Source organism: Prionailurus bengalensis, chromosome C1, assembly GCF_016509475.1.
Source record: "Prionailurus bengalensis isolate Pbe53 chromosome C1, Fcat_Pben_1.1_paternal_pri, whole genome shotgun sequence".
Lineage (NCBI taxonomy): Eukaryota > Metazoa > Chordata > Mammalia > Carnivora > Felidae > Prionailurus > Prionailurus bengalensis.
In genome coordinates, this window is record NC_057345.1 from 95,241,204 (window position 1) to 95,266,254 (window position 25,051).

The following is a 25,051-nucleotide window of genomic DNA, read 5'->3' on the forward strand; positions in this document are numbered from 1 at the left end:
AAAACTAGCAATCTGGCTGATTGAAAGGAAGCAAGACATAAATCACGGATTTATAAAGATAAGCCAATGTTTACTGAACTTCATTTCACAGTGAGTCTATACAGGACAAGGCAGAAGAGATAAGAGAAGTTCTTTCTCTTTCATAAATCCACTGAGCACTTACAACATATGACACTATTCCAGCAAAATATAATCTCAGTAACTGGGATGGATAAAAATGGAGCTCCTAAATTATAGAAGATCTTGTTTGATTTTCTAAAATCTAAAATTAGAAGTGGACTAGTTCAGGTTCCTTTTACCATGTGATTCTGCCATCTCCTAAAATCTTATCATCAATAATATCCATTGAATGGAAAGAGGAAAAAAAAGGGGATGGGCATTCCCCTTTTTCAGAATCTTAATATGAAAACAACAAATACATCCATTTCACTTACATTTCAGTGGCTAATATTCAGTCTCATGCAATTCTTAATTGAAAGGGAGGCTGGGAAATGCAGTTTTGCTGTGTATCCAGAACAAAAAAGAAATACATTCAGTTCATAGAATCTGTTAATTTTGTCAGCTTAAAAACCTTCTATCCTTAAAGCTAAATATTCAATACAGGAACGTTGATTGAATTGAAGAGGAATGCCTTATCTGTTTATACAAGCTTCTGTACTGACATTGGAGGCAAGTCATATTTTAAGGGAGGGTGTGGTTCTCTTCCATTACTTCAGTGTAAGTGAGGGATAAACACACATTCAAAAATCTATTTATAATCCCTTTTTGAATTAACATTTTCACCCTCTGTTATGTTTAAGAGTAAAAGTTACATAATGGGATTAAAATACTATTGAAGTAACTTTTTGTTTTATGAGAATTTAATGTGTTAGTGCATATTTCTAAACCTAATATTCTAGTACAGACCTGTAAGTCCAAGTTCTTCCTGTGTCATCCTCCCCACATGTAATTTATAAACTTTGATTCTATCAATCCCCCTCTCACCATATGTGGTCCTTCACAACTTGAATTTCAGCTTCCTTGATGTACAGGAGTCAGGACCCACCAGTGTTTCTCAGGTGTGGTTGCACTATGATTTTCAGAGGCATGGAAGAAATTTTTCATGGCTTGTATCCAAATATTTTTCTAGTGATGTCAAATTTCAATGCATCGATATTTATTGAAGTATCTCCCATGGTCACTACTGTGTGACCTATGTAAATAGTATTTTATTCCACTTTCTGTCTTATTAGCCCAGAAGTCTTCAGCAGTATTATTTACACAGTCTTATATCTAGAAACTTATTCCTAATTGAGATTTCTAATTCCATCAGATAACCATTTTCTTTTAAAGTGCTCCCTCTTATACGTTAAACTTGTCACCATCTTTTATTTTGGCCATGGGATCATTTCTTCTAAAATGATAAACCCTGTTAATCTTCTTCAAAGATTCTTTTGAGAACCAGTCACTGGGAACCTTCTGGATGATCATTTTCTTCTTTTGAATTTTCTCTGGGATCTGTAAACCATTCTTTATCTGCACAGATATGGATCCAAGTAGAAGCTATCCAATCACTTGCATGACAGAGAGAGAGAGAAAGTTGTTTTTGTGGATACGAATATCACAACTATTTTGTACCTAGTTTTCTCCCCCTCTCTCCCCTTTGGATTGATTTTGTCCTTCCTACAAAGATCACACCTTGTTTAAAAGGGTTAGTATTTGCTCATTCAAGACTACTTTCACAAATAATTATAATTTCTATATAAATGAAAATCTAAGAAGCTCTTGACAGCAGTTTGTGGTAACTTCTATTAATCATATCTGCTATTACTCACAACCTTTCAGCCTTATGTATGAACACTAGCCCTTGTTTTGTGTAGATCACAACTGAAGTAAACTTACCTATAGCTACTTCTCTCATGCATGAAGTGATTAAAATCCCATTTCAGAGACTAAGCTTCATGAACCTCTTGCAAGGATGTGTGACAGACTAGTTGGCATAGTATTTGGCCTTATGGCAGGAATTAAATCAACACCTACAGAATCACTTGTGCAAAGCCTAAGCAATGAAAGTGCTTACATGAATTCAGGTCTGCTCCCCTTAATAAGTGGATTCCAGAAGAAAAAAATTTTATAAAGACTGTAAGAAATGTAGTGATATGGTAAAACTATTACTTCAAAACCCAATTCTAAAGGAGCTGCTGAGCAATGCTGAGTATCCGGGGTCCTGGAAAATGTCTCTTATAAAAGTGCTCCAAACAAAACACGCTTTATGATGATTTAGAAAATATGAAAGGCTGGATTTTGTAGACTGCTTGGTACACTTCTGGTTGTTTCTCATAAGTAGGAAAAAAATCTACAATGTTGTAGTCCTTTGGTTTTATTTTCTGGGATTAAAAACAAGTATAGGCATAAATGTTTTCCCATGCTCTTCTTGATGATATCCTTTAAAATAACTTATCAAACGGCTTTATTTATGTCTCTTGTTTATCAGTGTTCATCAAAGTCACTGTCAGCCTTGATTAACTGGTTGAAAATTTCAGAGCAGAGTAAGTAACTTTCATGAACATTTTCCCCAATCCCTGAGAATCATAATCATCACAGAAATGTTTTATCCCTTCATCATAAATCTCTGGAAAGTAGCCGTGTTCGTTCATTGTTAACAGGGCAAGGAGCAGTGTCATAGAGGGTTAATCCATGTAAATTGGCTTCCACTTGTAAAGAAATTTTCTGTAACAGAAAAGAAAATTATATATAGACGTTTGTTCCTTAAAGACATCTTCAATGTCTTCAACATCACATCTTCAATATGTTCTGAGGAACATTTATGGGATTGAGGATGTAAATCAATTCTAATGAGTAACAAGAGTGAGACAGATGCTATACTGACAAAGGTATCAACTGTAGTACCAACAGAGTTGGGAAAACCAAGCTTCTCTACTCAGAAGTTCTTCATTTTTCTTTGGTTTCTAAAAGGAATCAGTAGGCGGAGGAATCAGGAAACGTAGGCGGAGTTGATGAAAATTCTGTGAAAAAGTTTCTGCAAATTTACTTGTTCTACAGCCCTATTTTCAAGGTTGAATACCTTACTAACAATACACTACTTCTCCAAACACAGAAACAATTTCCCTGAGTCGCTCCTCTTCTGGCATTGCTGCTTATGAAGTTAATTTTCAAAAAGGCTGGAGACTTGCCTATAGAAACTTCTCTTATTCCACCTGCAGGAAGTTTGACTGCATAAATCTAACGCTGTGTTTTCTTACCTGAAAATCACGGACGTAAGTCAAGAAAAAACCAAAGAAGGAGAATGACAAAGACCATTCTGCTGCAGTGGTGATCATGTGAAGCACATAACCCTTGAGTGACAATGGAAAAAAAAAAAAAGAACAGTTCTGTGAAATTTCATTCAAATAATCTATAATTTCTCTCAAATAAAAAACCCATAAAATTTATAATCCAATCTGCCTTATGAAAATTAAAGGACATCAGGTAAATACTAAGGACATTTTAATACACTGTGGACTTTTGTTAAAAATGTGTCCATTTGAGTTTAACTATAAGAAACATGCTATATTAATTAAAGATGTTAATAAAAGGAGAAGGTATAGAATACATTGATAACACAGAACCCTCTGTACTATTTTCACAATTCTTCTGTAAATATAAACTATCTAAATTCGGATTTGTTTAAAAACTTAATTCCATTTATATTTTATAAATAATTCCATATCTGAACTTTCTGTGGAAAAAAACCCAATCCTTAATTTATTGAACCTAGCTCGAGAATTAAAGACAGACATTAGAAAGTTCCTCCTAAATGATTTACCTACTGTAAATTTCATCCAGAGCAAATAAAATTTCCATCTGAGAACTAAGACAGGAGAACTTCTACTCTATGATCAGGAAGTTACTGTCTTTCCCACAACCATAAGATTCATTAAATGTCACTAAAAATGTTTAGGTAAAAAATGCTCATGGTAAGCGTGGTGTCATTTTTAGAGCATTAAATAATATATGGATTATAGCTAAGAGAATCCAGGGGCTCCTAGGTGGCTCAACTGGTTGAGGATCCAACTCTTGAGTTTGGCTTAAGTCACGATCCTAGGGTCATGAGATCAAGCCCTAGGTCAGGGTCTGCACTGAGCATTGAGACTGCTTGAGATTCTCTTTCTCCCTCCTTCTGTCCCTCTCCTCTGCTCATATATCTCTCTCTAAAATAAAAAAATATATACAATAAAAAAAATAACTGAGAATGGGGCACCTGGGTGGCTCAATCAGTTAGGCATCCAGCTTTAGCTCAGGTCATGATCTCACGGTCCGTGAGTTCGAGCCCCGTGTTGAGCTCTGCACTGGCAGCTCAGAGCCTGGAGCCTAGTTGGATTCTGTGTCTCCCTCTCTCTCTGCTCCTCTCCCACTTATGCTCTGTCTCTCTCTCTCTCTCTCTCTCTCTCTCTCTCAAAAGTAAATAAACATTAAAAAATATTTTTAAAAAATAACTGAAAGAATCTAATAAATTATTCCATTCTTTCATTCTTATAAACATGTCCTATCCAGGGCTAATTCTTTAAAAACAACTTAAAATGAAATGCCACTGAGAGGTTTGTGAAAACAGATGAACTTATTTTATCATCTATTTAGTATATGTCCCTCCACTTTTTTCTCAGGATCAAAGATGCTATCTCCATTCAGATATCCAGTATACTGGAACCCAAATGTAGAGTCCATAATAATAAACTTCCAGATAATAATTCAGAAAACACGAATTCGAATAATAAAAGATCTCAGTTGGGTATGTTGTACACTACATCCACATTTAGGAGAGACAATTTCTGAGAAAACTCTTTGCCATCACGATTCTCTTCATGTCTTGAAAATGTTCACTGATCAGACGTGAGAGAATAACACAGGTAATTCTACACAAACTCAATCATACATAGTAAATAATCCTAATTTAACAGAATTGACTATTCTACTGAAAAAGTTTCATTTTTGGTGATGACACAAAAGAATACATCAAAACCAACCCAAATAGTCATCTTTAATATAAAACTAAGTTTTGTAGATTCCAAGCTCTTACTTTGTCCTCAGGGTTCCAATGGAGTTTCTGGTCTACATCTTTGCCATAATTGCCACTGTGCAACAATGATGAGGAAGTCAGCACTATAAAAAAAAGTAAGTCAAGGAGAATCTCGGACAAAACCTGGGCATTTAAATTAGATTCAAAATAAAAATAACTTTAAAGGTCCCAAAGGATTACTCATACATTTGTTTCCAAGGTCCAAACCCATTTTCTTAAAGACTAGATGTCACATAGCAGTAGTGTAAATTAAAATGTGCCTGGAGGATTACTATGAAATGGTCTGCAGAGTCAACTCCCCTTTGCTCAGTAAATCAGTACTATCCTCCATAATTGTTCTCAAGGACATAAACTCATCCTTCAGATGTCTGAAGTGAGTATGATCAGGCTAAACATCAGCTTTGTTCCTAGTTCAATTACTGAGGTCCTATGTAAAATTTGAATTTCACATTTCAAGTCTTTTGATTTACTAACCCAAGAATCTCACCCACAAAAGACCTGCTTACAGTATGCCAACAGTGTTCACTTAAATTCTGTTATTCAATTCCCTTCCAAGTGGAGCCACATTTTACAGCAAAGGATACTGCTAAATGCACTTACTCCACACCAGATAACCAGCAATAGTCTAATCCAGAAGACTTGTTTGCCATGAATTTTGGGCTGCATTTGGTAGGAAAGGATGGTCTGAACCAACATATATAACGAGCCCATACCAAAGGTGAGCACAGCTCCACATATGTGTACAGGAAAAAAGTCTGTTTTCTAAGAGGTAGAAAGAAGAAATAATAAGGTAAACTCAAAACACATTACCAACACAATATTTAAAAGCATAAGCCAGCAATTTCAATAGAACATTCACTGAGTGCAAAAATACTGCGAATTCTACAAAATTACTTCTTGAAGTAATTCTCTCTTAGACTACTCAGCATAAGCCAGAGGACTACGGTAAACCAAATTATTCATATGCCACTACTGAAAATATGACAGTAGTTGTTCATTTACTCATTGAATACCATGTTTCTGTGAGTGCCTCTTGTGTGTCAAGCACTGTTCTAAGTACTCAGATATATCAGTGAACAAAACAGGCAAGCATCTGGCCCTCAGAGTTTATATTCAAGTGAAGAAGCAAAAACAATAAATAACAAACTTTAGAAGCAAGTAAAATTCATAGTATGTTAGATGGTCATAAGGATTATAGAAAAAGAGTAATGCACGACAAAGGGAGATTAGCAGGTTGGAAAGCTGGAGGGAGGGAGTTTCAACTTAAACCCAACTTAAATCCAAAAGCAATTTAAAGCCTCAAAAAATTTAAACACCCCACCTTGGCTCTAGTTGATTGGTTTTGATAAAGTATACACGGGATTATCATAAATTATAATTTTTCCCCCTTTACCTCACTCTTACCGGTATCCATTTACATTTTACTTTTTACTACATATACCCTCTGCTTAAAAGTGACAAGAGTGGCTCTCCAAAAATCCTACAAACATCTTCAGTTGAGCCCCTCTAATTCTCGAAGCTGGCACCGTCTGTATTTCATGTGGTTGGGAAGGCACTGCACAGCATCTGGCACGGAGGGCATCACGAGGTAGCAAGAGGGGAGAGGTAGGGCTTGGGCCCCTCCTTTCAGTCAACTGTGCTAATTCACAAATACAGAACCCAACTTTCTTAGTTGAAGCTACAGGAAGTTTCCAGTATAAAGAAGTAAAAGATAACGTTTTTGGCAACGCCATTGGTTTTCTTTTGGAGAGAAAAAGCTACTTTGATCCAGTTTGTGGTGTTATAACTGGCAATGAGTTATGAGTACTGAGAAGGGAAAAAAATGCGTTGTCATTTCCACTTTGGGTAACAGAAAAAAAACCCTTCAGCACCTGTAAAACAATACAAAAAATAATAAAAAATAAAACAAAATGGTACTATCTTCTTATCTTCATATGGGAATTTATCCGTACGTATGGATAAAGGCTGGAAAAATATAGACAAAAATGAAATTAACTATTTTAGGACTATGAGAAGGAATATGAGTGAACTTTTCCCCTTAAAAATATTCTCATGTCGTGATGAAGCTAGAGATAGAACCTGATTGATGACCATCTGAGACGAGTACACAGTCCCATCAATACAACCCTGTGACTTAAAAAGTAAAAATAAAAAATGGAGACCATTACTATATTTTCATAGTTATAATAAAGGCATATAAAACTGATTTTAACTGGCAGTGCTTCAGCTTGTACATTAAATTCTGTCATATTTTTGAGACCAGAGAAACAGCAAAAGATCTTGAAATAGGTCAGACAGCATTCTTCCTATGGAATGCTAGAGCCTCTGGGACTGGTTCTACACAAATGTGAGTTTTACTTGGCTTGGATTAGGCTACTTTTCACAGAAAACTTCTGTAATGATAAAGCTATGTGTAGCTTAGAATTCATAGGTAAATATTTTGCATACGACTTTTGAAAATGAAATAAACCATCCTTTGAGGTGTAGATAGTTCTATATTTGTTCACAGGGAAGAAGAGTAAAGGAAGAGAACAGAAGAGAATTCTATTCATATTTATTCTAACCATTGTTCTTTGGGCATATTTTATGTAATGCTTTTGCACAAATGCATTGAAACTTGATTGAAAGTCACAGAAACTCACTTACACTTATGGAAAAGAGGGTATTTATACCTTTTATACTCATTTTACTAGAAAGGGCAATGATAGACCTATCTCTTGCATAAGCTAGATTAAAGTGTTCTGTACCTGGAAAAAAAAGTTATGTACAGAGACAGAAGTTAACTTATAGAACACTGATAGTAATACAAATAATCCACATCTGCATAAATGCAAACTGTGTCCTTTTGAATGCTATTAATTATTACCCTGTGAATAATGGCTAGTTTTGCATCATAAATTTATTTTACATTCCTTATCTGACAATAAATGTGTGGTACTTTGACTTCTCTTTTGAGCTGATTTGTAATTCCTAGTATTTCTCTCATGAATTAATAAGTTAAATAAAGTCTTTGACACATTTATCCTCTTTAAAAATATATCCTTTATCAAAGACAAAAACTTATCTTTTGACAAAGACAAGAAAAATTACAGAGATTATGTGTAGTCAGGAGCCAATGTCTGATAAAGAAGTTATAAATTACATATTGATTATATCTGTAAACTTTACCTAAAAGCAGTTAATGAAACTTAGGAACTAATATTCTGCTTACTTATCCTTATCCTCTCTCCCAGGTGTCCTTGAGGATAAATTTTACAAAAAGAGAGAATGCCATGTGACAACAGAGGCATATATTACAGAGTTATGCCATGAGCCACGCATACCAAGGGTTACTGGTTTCCACCAGAAACTAAGAAAGAGGCATGGAATAGCCTGTGTCCAAAAGGGAACCATCCCTACTAACATCTTGGTTTCAGACTTCTGACCTCCTAAACTTTGAGAGAATAAATTTCTGTTATCTTAAGCCACTTGATGTATGGTATTTTATTATGGCAGCCTTATGAAATTAACGTAGATTTCTGCTTACTTGACCCTTCCAAGTTTCCTTGAGGGTAAATTTCCTAGGAGGGGAAAAATTCCTCTAAGTAGGCATTGAGGACATATGTGTTTGCTTTGCTGAATATTATCATACACGGTTGTTTTAAAAGAAATTAAATTTGTATCTTTTTAGTCAGAGTTTTCAAATCTCATTAAATCTCTTTAAATACGGATGGCCACCCACACTCAGATATCACCTCACGCCAGTCAGAGTGGCCAAAATGAACAAATCAGGAGACTATAGATGCTGGAGAGGATGTGGAGAAACGGGAACCCTCTTGCACTGTTGGTGGGAAAGCAAACTGGTGCAGCCACTCTGGAAAACAGTGTGGAGGTTCCTCAAAAAATTAAAAATAGACCTACCCTATGACCCAGCAGTAGCACTGCTAGGAATTTACCCAAGGGATACAGGAGTGCTGACGCATAGGGGCACTTGTACCCCAATGTTTATAGCAGCACTCTCAACGATAGCCAAATTATGGAAAGAGCCTAAATGTCCATCAACTGATGAATGGATAAAGAAATTGTGGTTTATATACACAATGGAGTACTACATGGCAATGAGAAAGAATGAAATATGGCCCTTTATAGCAACATGGATGGAACTGGAGAGTGTGATGCTAAGTGAAATAAGCCATACAGAGGAAGACAGATACCATATGGTTTCACTCTTATGTGGATCCTGAGAAACTTAACAGAAACCCATGGGGGAGGGGAAGGAAAAAAAAAAAAAAAAAAGAGGTTAGAGTGGAAGAGAGCCAAAGCATAAGAGACTCTTAAAAACTGAGAACAAACTGAGGGTTGATGGGGGGTTGGAGGGAGAGGAGGGTAGGTGATGGGTATTGAAGAGGGCATCTTTTGGGATGAGCACTGGGTGTTGTATGGAAACCAATTTGATAATAAATTACATATATTTATATATATATATATATATATATATATATATATACACATACATATATATACACACACACACACACACATATATATAGATATATATATAACATATGGACGGCCACAAAAGAGGCGCCTGGGTGGCTCAGTTGGTTGGTCGTCTGACTTTGACTCAGGTCATGATCTCACGGTTTGTGGGTTCAAGCCCCACATCAGGCTCTGTGCTGACAGCTCAGAGCCTGGAGCCTCCTTCAGATTCTGTGTCTCCCTCTCTCTCTGTCCCCCCCCCCCCCCCCGCTTGCACTCTGTCTCTCTCTCAAAAATAAATAAACATTAAAATAAAATAATAAAAATATATAGACGACCACAATAATCACAAGAGAATTTTTAGCCATCCTGCTTAGTCCCTTCACGAAGGGAAGCCTCTTCACGAAGTTACTAAACAATGAGAACATGTTGGTGGTAAGTACTATGTTAGGTGCTAAATATGCAATATACACAACGGTGAATAAACCCATGGTGCTCACAATTAATGGAGAACTAGATCAACTAAAAATTTTTAAAAACCATAGATATAAAATTAGACTATAAGAAGTACTGTGAGGAATTTGTTTCCAGAGCTTAGAGAACACAAAGAATACAAATAAAGAAAACTCAAACTACACAGAAGCAAGTCTATTCACAGATTTCCCTGAGGAACTACAGCGTGCACTGAGATCTTTAAGACACCTCGATCTGTTTAGGCTTGGGATTGTGAAATGTCCAACAAAGGAAACATGAAATGGAGTGAAATAACTTATCTTATTTAAAGAACAAAGAAAGTCCAGTGTTATGTACAAGGGAAGACATAAGAAGGGGAATGATGCAGGGGCGCCTGGGTGGCTCAGTCGGTTGAGAGTCCAACTTCAGCTCAGGTCATGATCTCGCGGTTTGTGAATTCGAGCCCCGTGTCAGGTTCTGTGCTGACAGCTCAGAGCCTGGAACCTATTTCAGATTCTGTGTCTCCCTCTCTCTCTGCCCCTCCCCTGCTCATGCTCTGTCTCTCTCTGTCTCAAAACTAAATAAAACATTAAAAAACTAAAAAAAAAAAAAGAAGGGGAATGATGCAGGACGAGGTTAAAGAGGTAGACAGCACCCAGATCATGTAAGACCTTTGAATTAATTAAGCAGCTTGGCAGGCAGTTTGCCAAACTCCTTTTTCTCTCTTGATTCTATGTCTTTGCATGAAACTTTGGAGCTGTACAGCTCTAAGCAGGGGTACAGAGAAACAGAGTAGGATGTATATATAAGTCCAAAAGATTATACCGGAGCAATATTAAATGAAAGGCTTGCAAGAGTGAGTGCAGAGGAAGTATTCAGGCAACTATGGAAGTAGTCCAGATGAAAGAGAATGAAATCTGAACTGGCTGAGAAGGAGATGGTAGGGAGAGAAGTGGAGATGAAAATGGACAGAAGCAGATGCTTTCAAGACATGTTTAAGAGGTAAGACCAGTAAGTCCCTACTTTAAAACACAGCGCTAGAGTCTCTTCCAAGTCAAGCTCTAGAACTGTAAACATCTGGTTTGTGGACCTTTTTTTCCTGTATCAATCAGCTAGAGTTTGTTTTTGCAAGAGAGAAGTGGGAAGAGGGGGCAATGCACTCGCCACTTAAAATAAGCAGTAACAGTTTATGTGAGAAAGGAAGGAAGGATATCTGGGTACTATTACAGAGTCTGCTTATAAACAGGGCCCAGCAATGAAGCCATCAAGGAAGGATGTAGAAGAAATTCAATAGGTCCAAAGCTTCATGAAAAGAGATGTGACCAAGAGAGAAAAAGGAATTTGATTCAAAATTATAAGGCTCAGGTGATGAAGTGAATTAGAATGAAAGCTGAAAACAACAACAAAAAAGTATATCAACTGTTTTTGTAGGTGAATGAGATAAAGGTAGAAAGGCAGTGTGTGTGAGTGCAATCAGGAACTGTCACTGGAATTTACTGGATTGCATAAACAAATTTTAGTTACTAATAGAAGTAACATATTAAGTGTGGAAGTCAGGTTGGGATTCATTTTCCCACATGGGGGTGACAAATATTGTCAAATTGATCAAGGGACAAGCAGAGCAAAGAATCACTATCCATACACTAAAAATTTCCAAAACATATTTTTATTTATTTTTTATTTTTTTATTTTTTTATTTTTTTATTTTTTTTAATTTTTTTTTCAACGTTTATTTATTTTTGGGACAGAGAGAGACAGAGCATGAATGGGGGAGGGGCAGAGAGAGAGGGAGACACAGAATCGGAAACAGGCTCCAGGCTCTGAGCCATCAGCCCAGAGCCTGATGCGGGGCTCGAACTCCTGGACCGCGAGATCGTGACCTGGCTGAAGTCGGACGCTTAACCGACTGCGCCACCCAGGCGCCCCCCAAAACATATTTTTAAACACTGAGCTTTAGAAACTGATGGACGGGGGGGCGGGTTGCTGAACGGTTTGGGCGGTTAAACATCCAACTTCGGCTCAGGTCATGATCTTGCATTTCGTGGGTTCAAGCCCTGCAGTGGGCTCTGTGCTGACAGTTCAGAGCCCAGAGCCTACTTTGGAATCTGTGTCTCCCTCTCTCTCTGCCCCTCCCTTGTTTGCACTCTGTCTCTCTTTCTTAAAAATAAATAAACGTTTTAAAAAATAAAAAATAAATAAAAAAAAAGAAAGAAAGAAACTGATCAGGGAAGGCAGGACCCTATTTGTGGCAAAGACAACTAGGTAGCTGTCCACCAAAAATTGTATGTCCCTTCCATGGTTTAGAGTTGCCCCAGGAACTGATTGTCAGCAAGACTTCATTTCCTAGCACCCCTGTGTCTAGCAAATACATGTTACTAGAATGATGTGACTCATTCAAGTTAAGGTTAAAGATGTAAAGAGGCAGGTGTGATTTTTGCATGCTCTCTTTGACTGTTTCAGCCAGCTGGTTGCAGAAGACATTAAGGACTTAGGGAACAGCAGAGCTCAAAGAAGGATAGTGTCAAGGCCTTAAATCATTGTGGGAGGAAAGCCATCCATCAACCAAAAATAACTACACTAGATGCATGAATATGCCTCTATAAGTATATTTGTATGATGAGTGTGTATAAATAGGGCATCAAACGTCTAAACTGAAACTTTATAAAGACTGTAGAGAGATTAATCAAAAGACACAATGTGCCCAGGATGTGGCTGAAACAATGTCAATAGAAAGGAATGTGAAGAGTTGGCAAATGTTTATGAAGGTTGACTGCCACTTTGAGAATTCCCTGAGAAAAAGCTGGAAGAGCTCCATATCCTCCCTTTACTTACTCATATAAGGGGCTGAACACCTAGAAAGAGAGGTGATCAATGAGAACATCTTAACAAGAATATAAATACAAAATAGGTGTCAGGCATATTTTTTTTAAGTTTAAGTCTATAATTTGGTCACTTATAATTTATATCAATTCTCTCTGGTCTTGGAGTAATCACCAACTAAGTAGTAATAAAGAGTTAATAAATAAAGAGTCCTGTGGACCCTTAAAGGGATAATTTATAAATAAAGACTTCTGTGAATCCTTAAAAGGTCAGAATAATTTATAGGTGTTCAGCAGTTTACTGAGAATGAATTTTTCTAATTGTATATGTAGTGATCTCTAAGAAGGCCAAATAATTTAATGGTAGGGGATTCTACTTTGTCAAGGCAAAGAAACAATAACTGTGTAACTGAATGTTTCAGGTTTCCTTTTTAACATGTATTAATTTAGGTACTTCAGGAAAATACCTATGCTGGGCTAAAGCACAAACCTGGAAGTTTGCCACGATAGAAAGTCCAAAACAACTCAGTAATCCAAGTACAAGGCCAGCCTTGTTTATTCTGATGATACGATTCTCTTCAGGATTCAGAGCATGAACTTGCTTATAACGAACATAAATTGTAGCAATGCCTGGGAAGAGATAATCCGAATGACAACAAAGTAATAAATAACCAGGGAATAAAGTTGCCAACAGTTAACAAAGGTCACATATCATAGATTTTCCTTTTACATTTTATTTGAGAGAAGAGAAAAAACAAAAAGCAGAATCAGCTGTCGATTTCAAAGAACTTTTAAGGTTGCATTATGGAACTAGTAATATCTCTGTGTGACTCAAAGGCACTGGCCTCCTGTGGGCCTCACATGTACAAATATTCAGGATAAAACTTAAGAGAGAAGTTTGATGTTTTCTGAAAATGTCTAATGATAAGTGTTATATAAAACACAAACTATTCTATATGATTAGCATTAAAGTCTAAAGTAATTAGTGCTAAAATATGGATAAAATGAGTCTAGGCAAACAAAACACTAAAAGATGATTTGCCTCACTCTCATCAAATTATTACAATTTGGCTCAATGAGATATAGCAGTCAATTACACAGGGGGAAAAACCACACAACAACCCATTTTACTATCCTTGTTAGTCAAGAAAGAGTCAAATCAAATCAAATTTTCCATGGCAAAAATATTATCAAGGATCTCAGAAGTGTAGAAAAGGAAACAGAGATATGCTTTTGTAGACAAGTTTTTGAAAACTTTAGTCATAAGAAGAATTTCTATGCACTGCATCATTTCCTTGACTTCAATTTTTGAAGCAAGTAATAAATATCATATGGAAGAACGCAAATATTTAAAACAGTCAAAACTGAGAGAAAAAATATTTTAGTAAATCATTAATGAAGTTTGGTTCAAAAAAATAAACAGGAATGTAAAATCCAGTAGAACTCCATTCTTTTCGCATTAGAACATCATTCAAAAATCAAAACGTGGTTCCACTGCTGCTCTCAAACTTCTAAGCTGTTTATCCCAAATGAATTTAGTTGGTGTTAGTTGTGAGCAGTGTGTTTACAGCTTTCTGTCCTCTATTGGTTCCTTAAGAAATCCACTTAAGGCCTCAAGAAATATTTGGTTGTACTTTACAACTTCTATTTGGATGAGAAGTTAAATAGCCTCATAGATATGTCTATGATTTCTGTAATTTAGCATTTTTAGAAAGTGCTCTTCTTTTAAAAGAAACATATCTGCGATCAATAATTTAGTGATAACAGTCCCTCCAGTAAACAGAAAGTAAAACAACGAACAGAGTAGTGTTTAAAGAAGGAAATTAATTTAGCTATTAATTTCAATTTTTAAAATAATTCCCATCACTTACATAAAACTGCAGCGATATTTAACATTGCCCCAAACAAGCATTTTTCTGGAGGCAGTGTACCGGTGTCACTGAAAGAAAAAAAAGAAGGTATGTGGATTTCTCACACTAGGTATACATGTGCATTTTTTCTAAAGAATAAAAAACAGTAGGGATTACTTCAAATCCTTTGTCTTTTTATACATTTGTAAGTTCAGCTCTTATATAATTTTATGAGAACATGACAGTTTGAGCTCACAATATCCTACCTGGTTCACTTTTTCTCGTATCGCTTTAGCATATTTCTTTTTCACATAACCGAAATCAACAGAAAATGATTCGAAAAACACACAGACAAAAGCACATGCTGGGTATGTTAGGGCTGTGTTCCTGACTTCCATCCTGGGCAGGTGTGTTCATCTGTCTCACCGGAATATTCGTTCCCTAAACACCACAGGTTCTTTCACAACTCTGTCTTTTGGCATCTGTTGTTGATGCTGCCTATAATTCAATTAATACTTAATCATTTCCTGTTAATTAAAAAAACATTTATCAAGCACCTCCTAAGTGCCAGACAGTATTTTAGGGACAGGAATACAGTGGTTAGTAAGAGACAAAGCCCTTGCCCTCCTGGAGCTTCCACGCGAGACCAGTTTTGAGTCCCCTCCCCTCCATAGCCTTAGCCAACTCCTCTAGCAGAGTGCAGACTCACAAAGCATTCTGTCCAGACTTCTATCGAAATCACTTAGTACAATGTATTGCAATGCATCGGTTTACATGCCTGTGTTTCAGGGCAGTGTGGAATACACAGATCCAGATCAACAGTCCACCCACCATTTACTGCAACACCTTGGGTATGCTCTTTTCAGTCCTTCTGACTGCTCCTTATCTGCAAAATGGGGCTATTAATTCCCTCCCAGCCTCGTCAGACCAACAAGAGGAAATGAAACTGTGGTCATACATGTGAAGATGTAGCAAAGTAGCAGACGCAGGGGAGATGCGTATTAAATGTTACCTCCTTTCCCTTCCTTCAAACTGCAGTAAAGATGAAAAAGACAAAGACTTTCAAAGGCTCTTTCGAAAATAAGAAGGATCTCAACTAACACAAGGTAATGGGATTAAAAACGAAATGGAAACTCGTGTCTGGTAAGGAATCAATAAGGTTTGGCGAGTTAAGTTGGATTAAGTTCAGGAAAACTAAAGTATCAAATATCAATTCTAAGTATTGTTCCTTCTGACTCTAAAATGTATCTTCAGAAACAAAAGATTTTGTTACTCTGATCACCTTCAGGAGGTGGAGATTGTGGTTTTGTTTGTTTCTTCTACCTTTCAAACTTTTAAAAATAATGTATATATATTCTTATAATCAGAAAAAAATATCCATAATAATCCACAATAGTTGTATTTCAAGTGATGCTACAGTTTTGAACTATCCCATAAGTAAACAAAAGCATGCATTTCCAAGACGACTGGCTAAGTGTGCTCCTTCCTTGGCTCTGCATCAGAATGACATAAACTGGCCCACAAGTGAAAAGAGCCAAGTCCATCACCTCATCAGCATGATGCCCCAACCCGGTGGTCATCAAATTATTTTGATCATACACTATCAAAAAAAAAAAAAAATCTGATCGTGTAACTTCAAAATGTATGTATTATATCAATTTAAACATTGAGATTTAAAATACACACAGAAGTTCTAATAATTTCTCCTCGTGCCCCAGTACTAGTCTTGTGCATTCTACCTGAGTGTCCACTACTTGAACCGCTAAGAGAACATGTGCAGTGGAACCGCTGAAGCACATGTGCAGTGGAATTGTCTTTGGAGTGAAATTTACACTTGGTTATGTCTTTTGGGACTATTAACAACTAAACCTTTCAGATAGGGTGTGTGAGCTGAAAGGAAGTTTGCAGAGCATCTAGTCTAACTCAATCATTTTTCAGATGAAGGAAACGAGCCTGAGAAGTAAAATTAAGTACTACTGAGTTTAGATATATTAGAATGTTGGAGAAAGATCCCAGGGTAATATTACTAAGGTCATTAGCAGGAAAATAAAAAGGCAGAACAACAGGGATGGAAAAGGAAGTGTCTAGGGTACTATGTATCAGAAAGTCACATGCAGTACCATCACAGAACTGAAACTCTGAAGAATCCAGTGGCCTCTTACATGATTAAAAGCTCTTTAAAGTGAAAGCAGACAAGTTCTCGAAGGGGAAGTAAAAATGCTGACAATGCTCAGGAATCATAGATATATGCTCGCTAAAGAGTTACTAAAGAATGAACGGGCTCCTTAAGCTACATATTCTGCTAGCAGAGTGGTGAACGGTGGTGATTCTTCATCAGATTATTCCTAGACTTGGAACCTTAAATTCTAAAGTATCTTTGGTTTTTGTACATCTTCCCAAAGTGTACCCAATTTGTTGATATCCTTTACTCCACAGCATGCTACTGTGAGAACAGATGTAGATGGTAACATTCTGATCTCTTCTTGATATTTTTAAAAGGTAAATTTAGGCTTTTGGTTTATCATCCTTTAAAAGTTCACTATTTTCTATGTTGGAAAGATTACTTTTCAGGAGATAGACAAGTGAAACAACTACAGCAACAAAACAAACAATGGAAGGAAATCAACAAAACCATTATATTACCTCTGGACAGGCAGGGACTGGAGAGGGCTGAAACAGACTTTCATTTTTTACTTTTATAATCAGTCTAGTATTGCTTAAAATTTGTTAGAATAAGTATATATTGCCTTTATAATTGGGAAAAAAAGAGAGTTACTGACATAGCACATGCAACTGAGTACCCATACTAACGTCGTTATTAGTTTTGAAATTTCAAAAATATTACTGATAAATTTTGATACTTAATGTGTTAGAAAGATCGAGACGACATGTCATAAAGATTATGAGCAGAGCCTGTAGAATCAAATTATCCAGTCAAACTGAACCTTGGTTCCATCACTTACTGAATCATGTGCCCTTGAACAAATAACTTAACCTTGGACCTCATTTCCTCCTCTCTCAAATGGGGGTAATAATTCTTACTTCAAAGGGTAATGGTAACTATTCAATTATTTAAGACCTGAAGAATGCTTGAAACATTACCTTGTACACAGTGGGTCAAGAAATAGTTGCCATTACCATTACATTTTAATACTATTACTGTTGTTTGCAGCATTTTTGAATTTTAAGGGGAGAATAATTCCACATCTCTCTTCTGAGACAACCTCAAGTACTTATTTGGAAAACAAGACACTTGAACGTCGTAATTCACTAACTAGTTCACTAAGTGAATCTAATTCCATCTCCACATTTTTCTATCACATGGAAAGAACCAAACATAACTTCCTTTTTATATCCCTTTGGTTGTTGTAATGTCAAACATGAAATCTGAATTTTAAATGTTAGCATTAAATGTGGCTTTGGCTACTATAGACATTTTATCAATATTTGTTCTTCCAATCCATGAGCATAAAATGTTTTTCCATTTCTTTGTGTCCTATTCAATTTCTTTCATCAGTGTTCTATGAAGCAGAGTACAGATCTTTGACTTCTGTGGTCAGGTTTATTCCTAAGTATCTTATGGTTTTTGGTGCAATTGCAAATGGCTTCAATGTTAAAATGTGAAGGAAACAGTCTCCTATAAAAGGATATATTTCACTGACCTGATATAAGGCAAAGCAGGGTCAACATGGTGGAGTGTTATAGCAATAATGTACGAAAATATGAAAGCAGCAGCTGTCCAAATTACTAGGGCAGAAGGAAGGAAACTGAGACCTTGCTGAAACCACCACATCTCAAACACGTCTTCCGAAGTAGAAAAAAAAAACAAAAACAAATTAGAAAAGATTATTCACAAGTATTTCATCTCTTCTACTTTAGCTATCCACTCCCACAATCTTGTACTTATCACCATGAGCTGTCCCACTTCTGAAATCATCCCCCATACCATCTCCTAACACCTGTTTGCTTTCAATTTCTTGGTAAATGGAACCGAGTTTCACCCACTTGCCATATTCAGAAACATCCTTTCTCCCCCATCTTTCCACACATAATCAAGTACTAAGTAATGTTTATTCAATCTCTCAAATATCCTTCAAATCTACCCTTTCTCTCCATCTTCCCTGCCACTACTCTACCCAAAATACCATCATTTCTTGACCAGATTATTGTTATAATCTCCTAAATGGTCCTTCTCTAGTGTGGACCATGACCAATCTAGACTCCACCTTATAACCAGAGTGATCCTTCTAATTCTGAAATACCAATCTGACCACCTAATTCTCCTACAAGAATCTTTCGGTGCCTCCCTGTGCCCTTATAAATTGTCTTTCCTCCTTAACACGATCTACAAGGTCTTTGTATTATCTGATCTCTACTTACCTTTCCATAATTCATCTCTGACTACTTATTTGTTCCCAGTTCCTTGTTCTAGTTATCATCATCTTCATCATCATTACAAAAGTAAACACAGTATCTACTCTGTGTCACTAAGTTACTAAGCATCTTAATTACATGATCTCATTTACTTCTCAGAACAGAATTACAGACACAAAGAAAACTGTGCAAGGTCACAGAGCTGGAACTCAGTAGAGACAGAATTCAAACTCAGGCCTTCCATTCTAACACCAATCACTATGCTCTACTGCTATAGCGAACTTCTTTCAGATGTTCAAATGGGTCATGCTCTCTTGCACACTCATAGACCTTCATGTACACTGTGCTATCATCCCCCCAGCCCTACAACCACCTGTTAACTCCTATACATATTCAAGTCCCAGATCTTCCAGCTTCAGCTGAGTGGCCCTACTTTGTTTCCAATAGTACCCTTTACTTCTCCAACCAGGGCATTTATCTCACTTAACTGTTCCTAGTTTGCTTGGTTTTATCTTCACTAAACCTTAGATTCTGAGACAGCAGAAACCAACTGTTTTGTTCACCATTACATGCATAAGGGCAGGGGGAAGAAAAAGAGCACCTAAATACACACCTAACACACATCACCACTTTCTTTCTTCAACTCCAGACGGAGAATGTTAAGTAATCATAATGAATTTTAAGACATTAATGTATCTGAATGCATTTACTTTTCAAAAATAAATACAGAAATACTTTCAAATTCTAAGCAATTACTCCTCTGTATGTGAAAATAATTTCATGTTTGGAGGGGTATCTTCTCATAGTTTGAGGGACAGAAATTGAGTATTTCCCATGAACAATGTAAGAACAACTCCTATCTACACAACCCTCCAGTACACTCAGCGTCCGCATCTCAGACTGAGGTTCCAAACAATGAAATCTCAGCCATTTTTCACTTGTCATTTACTCTGATCATCTGACTTGTTGCTAAATATGTACATTTAAATCTTGCTAAATAAGTTTCTTTTCCTTTATCCCCAAAGTCACCATTATAGACATGGTTTGAGTAATTTCCTGCCTGAATTATCATAATCTCCTTCTTTCTGTTCTTTTTTTCCCTTCTGAGTCTTTAACATTCTATCAATGCTTTTCATCAATTTAAACATGACAATTCCTTGCCACATTCCTATAGTGCTTTCCCCGGCATAAGTTTCTGGGATAATGATTCTCAATTTCTAGAAAGTTTGAACTGCTGCTAAAGTCTTTAATTTTTCTCCTTTCTTCTCTTTGAACATTATTTTAATTTGTTTTGGGTAATTCTAATGCAACATCCTTAGAGGAATCTAATTTCATATTTGTTGGTTCCACCACCCCTTGTACCTGTTTTATAGTTTTTGACCATGAACTTGTATTTGGATGATTTTAAGTGGGAGAATTCTAAAAGGCTTAGGTTAAGGGTAAATCATTCCAGAAGCGCCTGGGTGGCTCAGCTCAGTCGGCTGAGGGTCTGACTTCAGCTCAGCTCATGATCTTGCCATTCCCAAGTTCAAGCCCTGTGTCAGGCTCTGTGCTGACAGCTCAGGGCCTAGAGCCTGTTTCAGATTCTGTGTTTCCCTCTCTGTGTCTGACCCTCCTCCGCTCATGCTGTGTGTGTCTCTTTCTCTCTCAAAAATAAACAAACATTAAAAAAAGAAAAGAAAAAAAGGGTGAATCATTCCAGGGAGGGTCTATAACTATTTTTGCCAGACACTCTGGCACATTACCAACCTAGGCCAACTTTAATTTCTTGACTTCCAGGTTTTTCAGACCATGTAGATATGTAAATTGAGCCCTGAATCTGAGTGATGGCAGACCCTGTAGCTTCAGGTTCTCAAGGGGGAGCTTTACTCCCTCACCTGGACCTGGGTGAAAATTTCTTTGTGATCTTCCTTTGCCAGAAAGGAGATACATTTCCTAGCCCACCTTTCATTGAGTGTGGATTTTTGAGGATCCTGGCTGAATGAGGGGGAAGGTGATTCTCCAAGGCCGTGAGTTGTACAGTTGCAAGTAGAAATCTTTACATTTTATTTTTTATGAGAAAGATCATCCCCTGAAACACATTTACACAAACTACCCTGTGAATGGTGCCTCTTGGATTTGTATACCTGAGAAGTTAAAGGGGTATGAATTATACCTCTCTACTTTGGGGGGAGTGTGGGGGGGGGGGGGTGGGGAGAAGAGGAGCCTATGAGCTGACTCTAATTGTGCTTCATTTCTGCTATCAGCCAAATGCCCTCTCCCCGCAAAAGACACATTGCTAGTTTACTACTCTGGTTTCTGCTCTCTCTCTTTGACTTTTAGCCCTGGGCATTTTCCTTTCTGTTCTACACGCCTGCTATGCATTTAAAGGCTAATATAATTTATCCAACATTTAGGTGTTTTAGCAAAAGTAATTTTCACAACATCATGTCCATCTCATTTCTAGAAGCATAACCTCCTCTCCCTTTAATCATTTTTGAACGCCCACATCCTTCCTATTCTTTACAATGGAGCTCAAATACCATCTTCCACACACAACCTTCCCTTATCTCTTTGCATCTGGAAATAAGCACTCCTTCTTCAGAGAACGCTAGATTTGCACATCTCTCATGGCTATTATCTTCTGCAGTAGGACAGATAAGGAGAGTGTCTTTAAGTGGATAAAATCCTTGATAAGAGACTCTACTACCTAAGCATAGCAGAGGGCCTTGCCCATAGTAATCACTCACTCCCTATTTTCTTTTCTTTTTTTTTTTTTTTTTTAAGTTTATTTATTTATTTGAAAGAGACAGGCAGAGAATCCCAAGCAGACTCTGAGCTGTCAGCGCAGAGCCCAATCCAGGGCTCGATCTCACAGACCATGAGATCATGACCTGAGCCAAAATCAAGAGTTTCATGACTGAGCCACCCAGGCACCCCTCACTAAATATTTTCTGAATGAACAAACAGCCAAATCCAAATTATCTTAAACCCCAAAAGGATTCACGACTTTTCTACTTCAGCAAACAGTATTACCATTTTTCTAGGTTATCCAGATTCTAAAACCTCAGAGTAACCCTATGTTCCAATACAGAATCCTCCGGCCAAATGTGGCTATTTAAATTAAAATTACAAATGACTAAAATAAAACTTAAAATTCAGTCTTTCAGTCACACTAGCCACATTTCAAGTGCTCAAAAGCCACATGTGTCTAGTGGCTACCATGGAAGATGGTGAACACATAGAACATTTTCCATTATCAATAGGAGAGTTCTATTGTACCATGCTACATAGCTATCACAGGGATTGCACTGACATAGCACAAGAAACTAACACATTACTGGTACATAATAAGGGCTATCTTTTACAATTAACTGTTTAAAATAATGCCCACTGCACAGAGGTTTAGTCAAGAACTAAATGAATTAATATAAGTGAAATACTGTCATAGATGGTCCATAAATGGTTGTTCCTCTTGTAGAATGCAAAAGATGAATTACCTGTTTTACAAGTTCATAAGATACGTCTTCAAATCTGCACAAACCTGCACCTTTGTAAATCTTGAAATCTACATACAAAGAGAGTAAAGGGGTATTTCAAACTGCATTCTTTTAAACATGTACAATTTCAAGTCAAGGCATCAATATTTGTTCATGGGCAGAACACTATGTTATAGAATTATTAATAACTTATTTTTCTTTAAAGAGTTGATAATTGTATGTTTAATTTTTTTATTTTAAATCTAGTATAGTTAACATACGGTGTTATATTAGTTTCAGGCATACGATACAGTGATTCAACCATTCTATACATTACTCAGTGCTCAAGATAAGTGTACTAGTGTGTTTTATAATGATGTTGTACCATCAGAAATTAAGTAATATTTTAAATCCAGGATGTCAATTTTCCTATCCTTTCTCCCATTAGACAACTTTCACTGACCTCAAAAAAGATAAAATGAAAGGAAAAACACTGAGTTTCCTCCTACAAAAGGAAAGACAAAAATGAGGAAAGAACAATAGTTTATTATTAAGCAAAATAAAACATTAGTCTGTGTGATGCAATGGAAAGAACACACACAGTTGTGAGAGGAGGAAAAAAAAAATCACTAATTTGTGTGATGCAATGGAAAGAACACAGTTGTGAAATCAGTTGTGACATTTAGCCAAGTGCAAATCCTAGCTTTATCAAGTCCCAGCTGTGTGATTTAGGAAAGTTACTAAGCTTCTCTGAGTTACAGTATTCTGATTTGGAAAGCAGCTATATCAAAGGGTTGTTCCTTAGAGTAGAACAGAGTAAGCACACAATTTAACAATGAGAGTTGTTTTATCAATTCTGTACACCTAGCCACAGGGATGGGGAACAACACTCAATTCTTTGCATGTGTGAATCATCTTGGAGTTGTATCTCCTTAGGCTTTGAGGGTTCTCATTGTTTAAACTGACAGTTTAGATGAGAAGCAGGGCTTGAAATGATTTACCAATTTGCTAATGACAACTGAAAACTTTAAGTGCACTGACTTGGTAAGGAAGACTACTTTTGCTCATGTATTTTCACAGTGGAAAGCTGGAAGTATGGCTGGCTAAGTGCCAAGCAAATAAAGTTAAAATTTTAATGGTTAATGATTTAAGGAAACCTTTGAAAATAAGCAGGAATAATCTTCATAGAGTAGTAAGAGTGATTAACAAAATGTTGTTGCGTCTCTCACCTACCTTCTCTACTTTCTTTGAAGATCCACGAATCAGAACTGCAGTTACAATTCTTAAATTTCACAAATGTTTGAATGCCACTGGTAATAAGATGAATTCCTTATACGGTCTCCTCCAAGTGGTGACTGCTAAGAAACAACAAGAAAGTAAATTCTAGATATTCCAACTGAAGAGAGAAAGCCTAAAAAAGAGAGAAAGCTTAAAAAAAAATTCTATGGAACCATCAGGCCCAAAGCAAAACAGAAAACGGTTATTTGTCTAAACTCTAACTTGGCCTTCTAGCAAATGTGATAGTCTTGTAATTGCTAAATCCTATAGAGTCTAAAAGATTAAGTAACTTTGTTATACGTTGGGTCAAATGTTCTAGGGAGAGAAATAGGGGAGAATCTGATGATGCCACAAGAATTACAGAAAGGCATTAATTTATAAATTAAAATTTGGGAGAACTGGAAAAATTTCCCTGGTGTGTTTCCTGTTTTTCAAATGTATCCTAATGCAAAGAAAGCACAGTGTGAGGATACAAAGGACCAGCCATTTACCTTTCCGTATTGGGCTCACACACCCTTCACAACGCCCCGCGGCAGAACTGCGCGTAGTGGACAAGCTTCGGGTAAACACAAGGTCAACACAGATCTCAATTTCAAACCTGCCCCCAAGCACCCTACCAAGAACTCTGAACCTGGGAGTGAAAATTGCAGTTTTTGTGGGACTGGGGCGAAGGTTCTCAGTAGCCGTTTAAAACAAAACCAAGGCACTATTTACACCGTTGCCTCCTTCAGAGGTGCAAAGCCTTCGGACTAACACCTGGGGCCAGGAAAAATGCGGGAGGCGGAGCCTGGCCCGGCTCGCGGATAGGGGGCAAGGGGGAGGGAAGTGGGAGGGGGACCGCCCAAGGATGGGGGCGCAAAGGTGAAGCGCGGAGACCTAAGCCCAGTGCACACACCCGCCCCGGTCCCCCGGAGCCCGCCCGCGCCCCGACCACCACCAGGTCCCTCTCCCGCGCTTCCCACAGCGTAGGGCCAGCTGGCACGCGACTCGTGCGCGGGCCACCTTGGTGGGGGGGGGGGGGGAGGGGGGTGGCGGGCGGGCTCGGGGCGGCTTCCACTTCTCCGACCCGCCCTATCCCATCCTTTGACACACCCTCCGACAGCGGTCTGGGGCCGGCCCTCATCCCCTTTTCGGCTTACCTTGCTTGCATGGGCCGGCTAGTGCTGGCCGCCGCGTCGGGAGCGGTCCCGCCGGACGAAGACAGGGCGGGCCTCCGGGGCGCGCTCCCGAGCAGCCAGGCCAGGCCTGGGGCGCGCTTACCGCCCCGAGGAGCGCGCCCGCGCCGCCGCTCGTTCCGACCCTGTC

General features: G+C 37.6%; 1 protein-coding gene across 5 annotated transcripts; it reads right to left on the reverse strand.

The window, feature by feature from the left end:
- Positions 1-49: 49 nt before the first annotated feature.
- On the reverse strand, positions 50-25,048 carry DRAM2 (DNA damage regulated autophagy modulator 2). Of its 5 annotated transcripts, none has more exons than XR_006296705.1 (12): positions 24,886-24,997; positions 23,702-23,823; positions 22,490-22,557; positions 18,299-18,440; positions 14,658-14,725; positions 13,277-13,416; positions 5,641-5,818; positions 5,057-5,139; positions 3,243-3,335; positions 2,060-2,709; positions 985-1,553; positions 50-502 (listed from the first exon to the last, which is right to left on the reverse strand). XR_006296705.1 is itself a non-coding variant. In XM_043575826.1 (10 exons), the coding sequence occupies exons 4-10, from the start codon at positions 18,427-18,429 to the stop codon at positions 2,602-2,604; spliced, it is 801 nt and encodes a 266-aa protein (XP_043431761.1). In that variant the 5' UTR covers positions 18,430-18,440; positions 22,490-22,557; positions 23,702-23,823; positions 24,886-25,048; the 3' UTR covers positions 50-2,601. The 5 variants fall into 5 exon arrangements, 2 of the variants coding, with proteins under 2 accessions (XP_043431761.1, XP_043431762.1); XR_006296704.1 differs by having other exon boundaries at positions 1,882-2,709; XR_006296703.1 differs by having other exon boundaries at positions 50-1,553.
- Between the last annotated feature and the right edge of the window lie 3 nt (positions 25,049-25,051).

Excerpts from the sequence above, each read along its gene's own strand:
- DRAM2 (XM_043575826.1), bottom strand. The coding sequence starts at position 18,429 with ATGTGGTGGTTTCAGCAAGGTCTCAGTTTCCTTCCTTCTGCCCTAGTA. Across the intron at positions 5,819-13,276 it reads CTATCGTGGCAAACTTCCAG|AAAACAGACTTTTTTCCTGT; the intron begins GTTTGTGCTTTA and ends TCTACCTCTTAG. Across the intron at positions 3,336-5,056 it reads ATTGGAACCCTGAGGACAAA|GGTTATGTGCTTCACATGAT; the intron begins GTAAGAGCTTGG and ends TTGTCACTCAAG.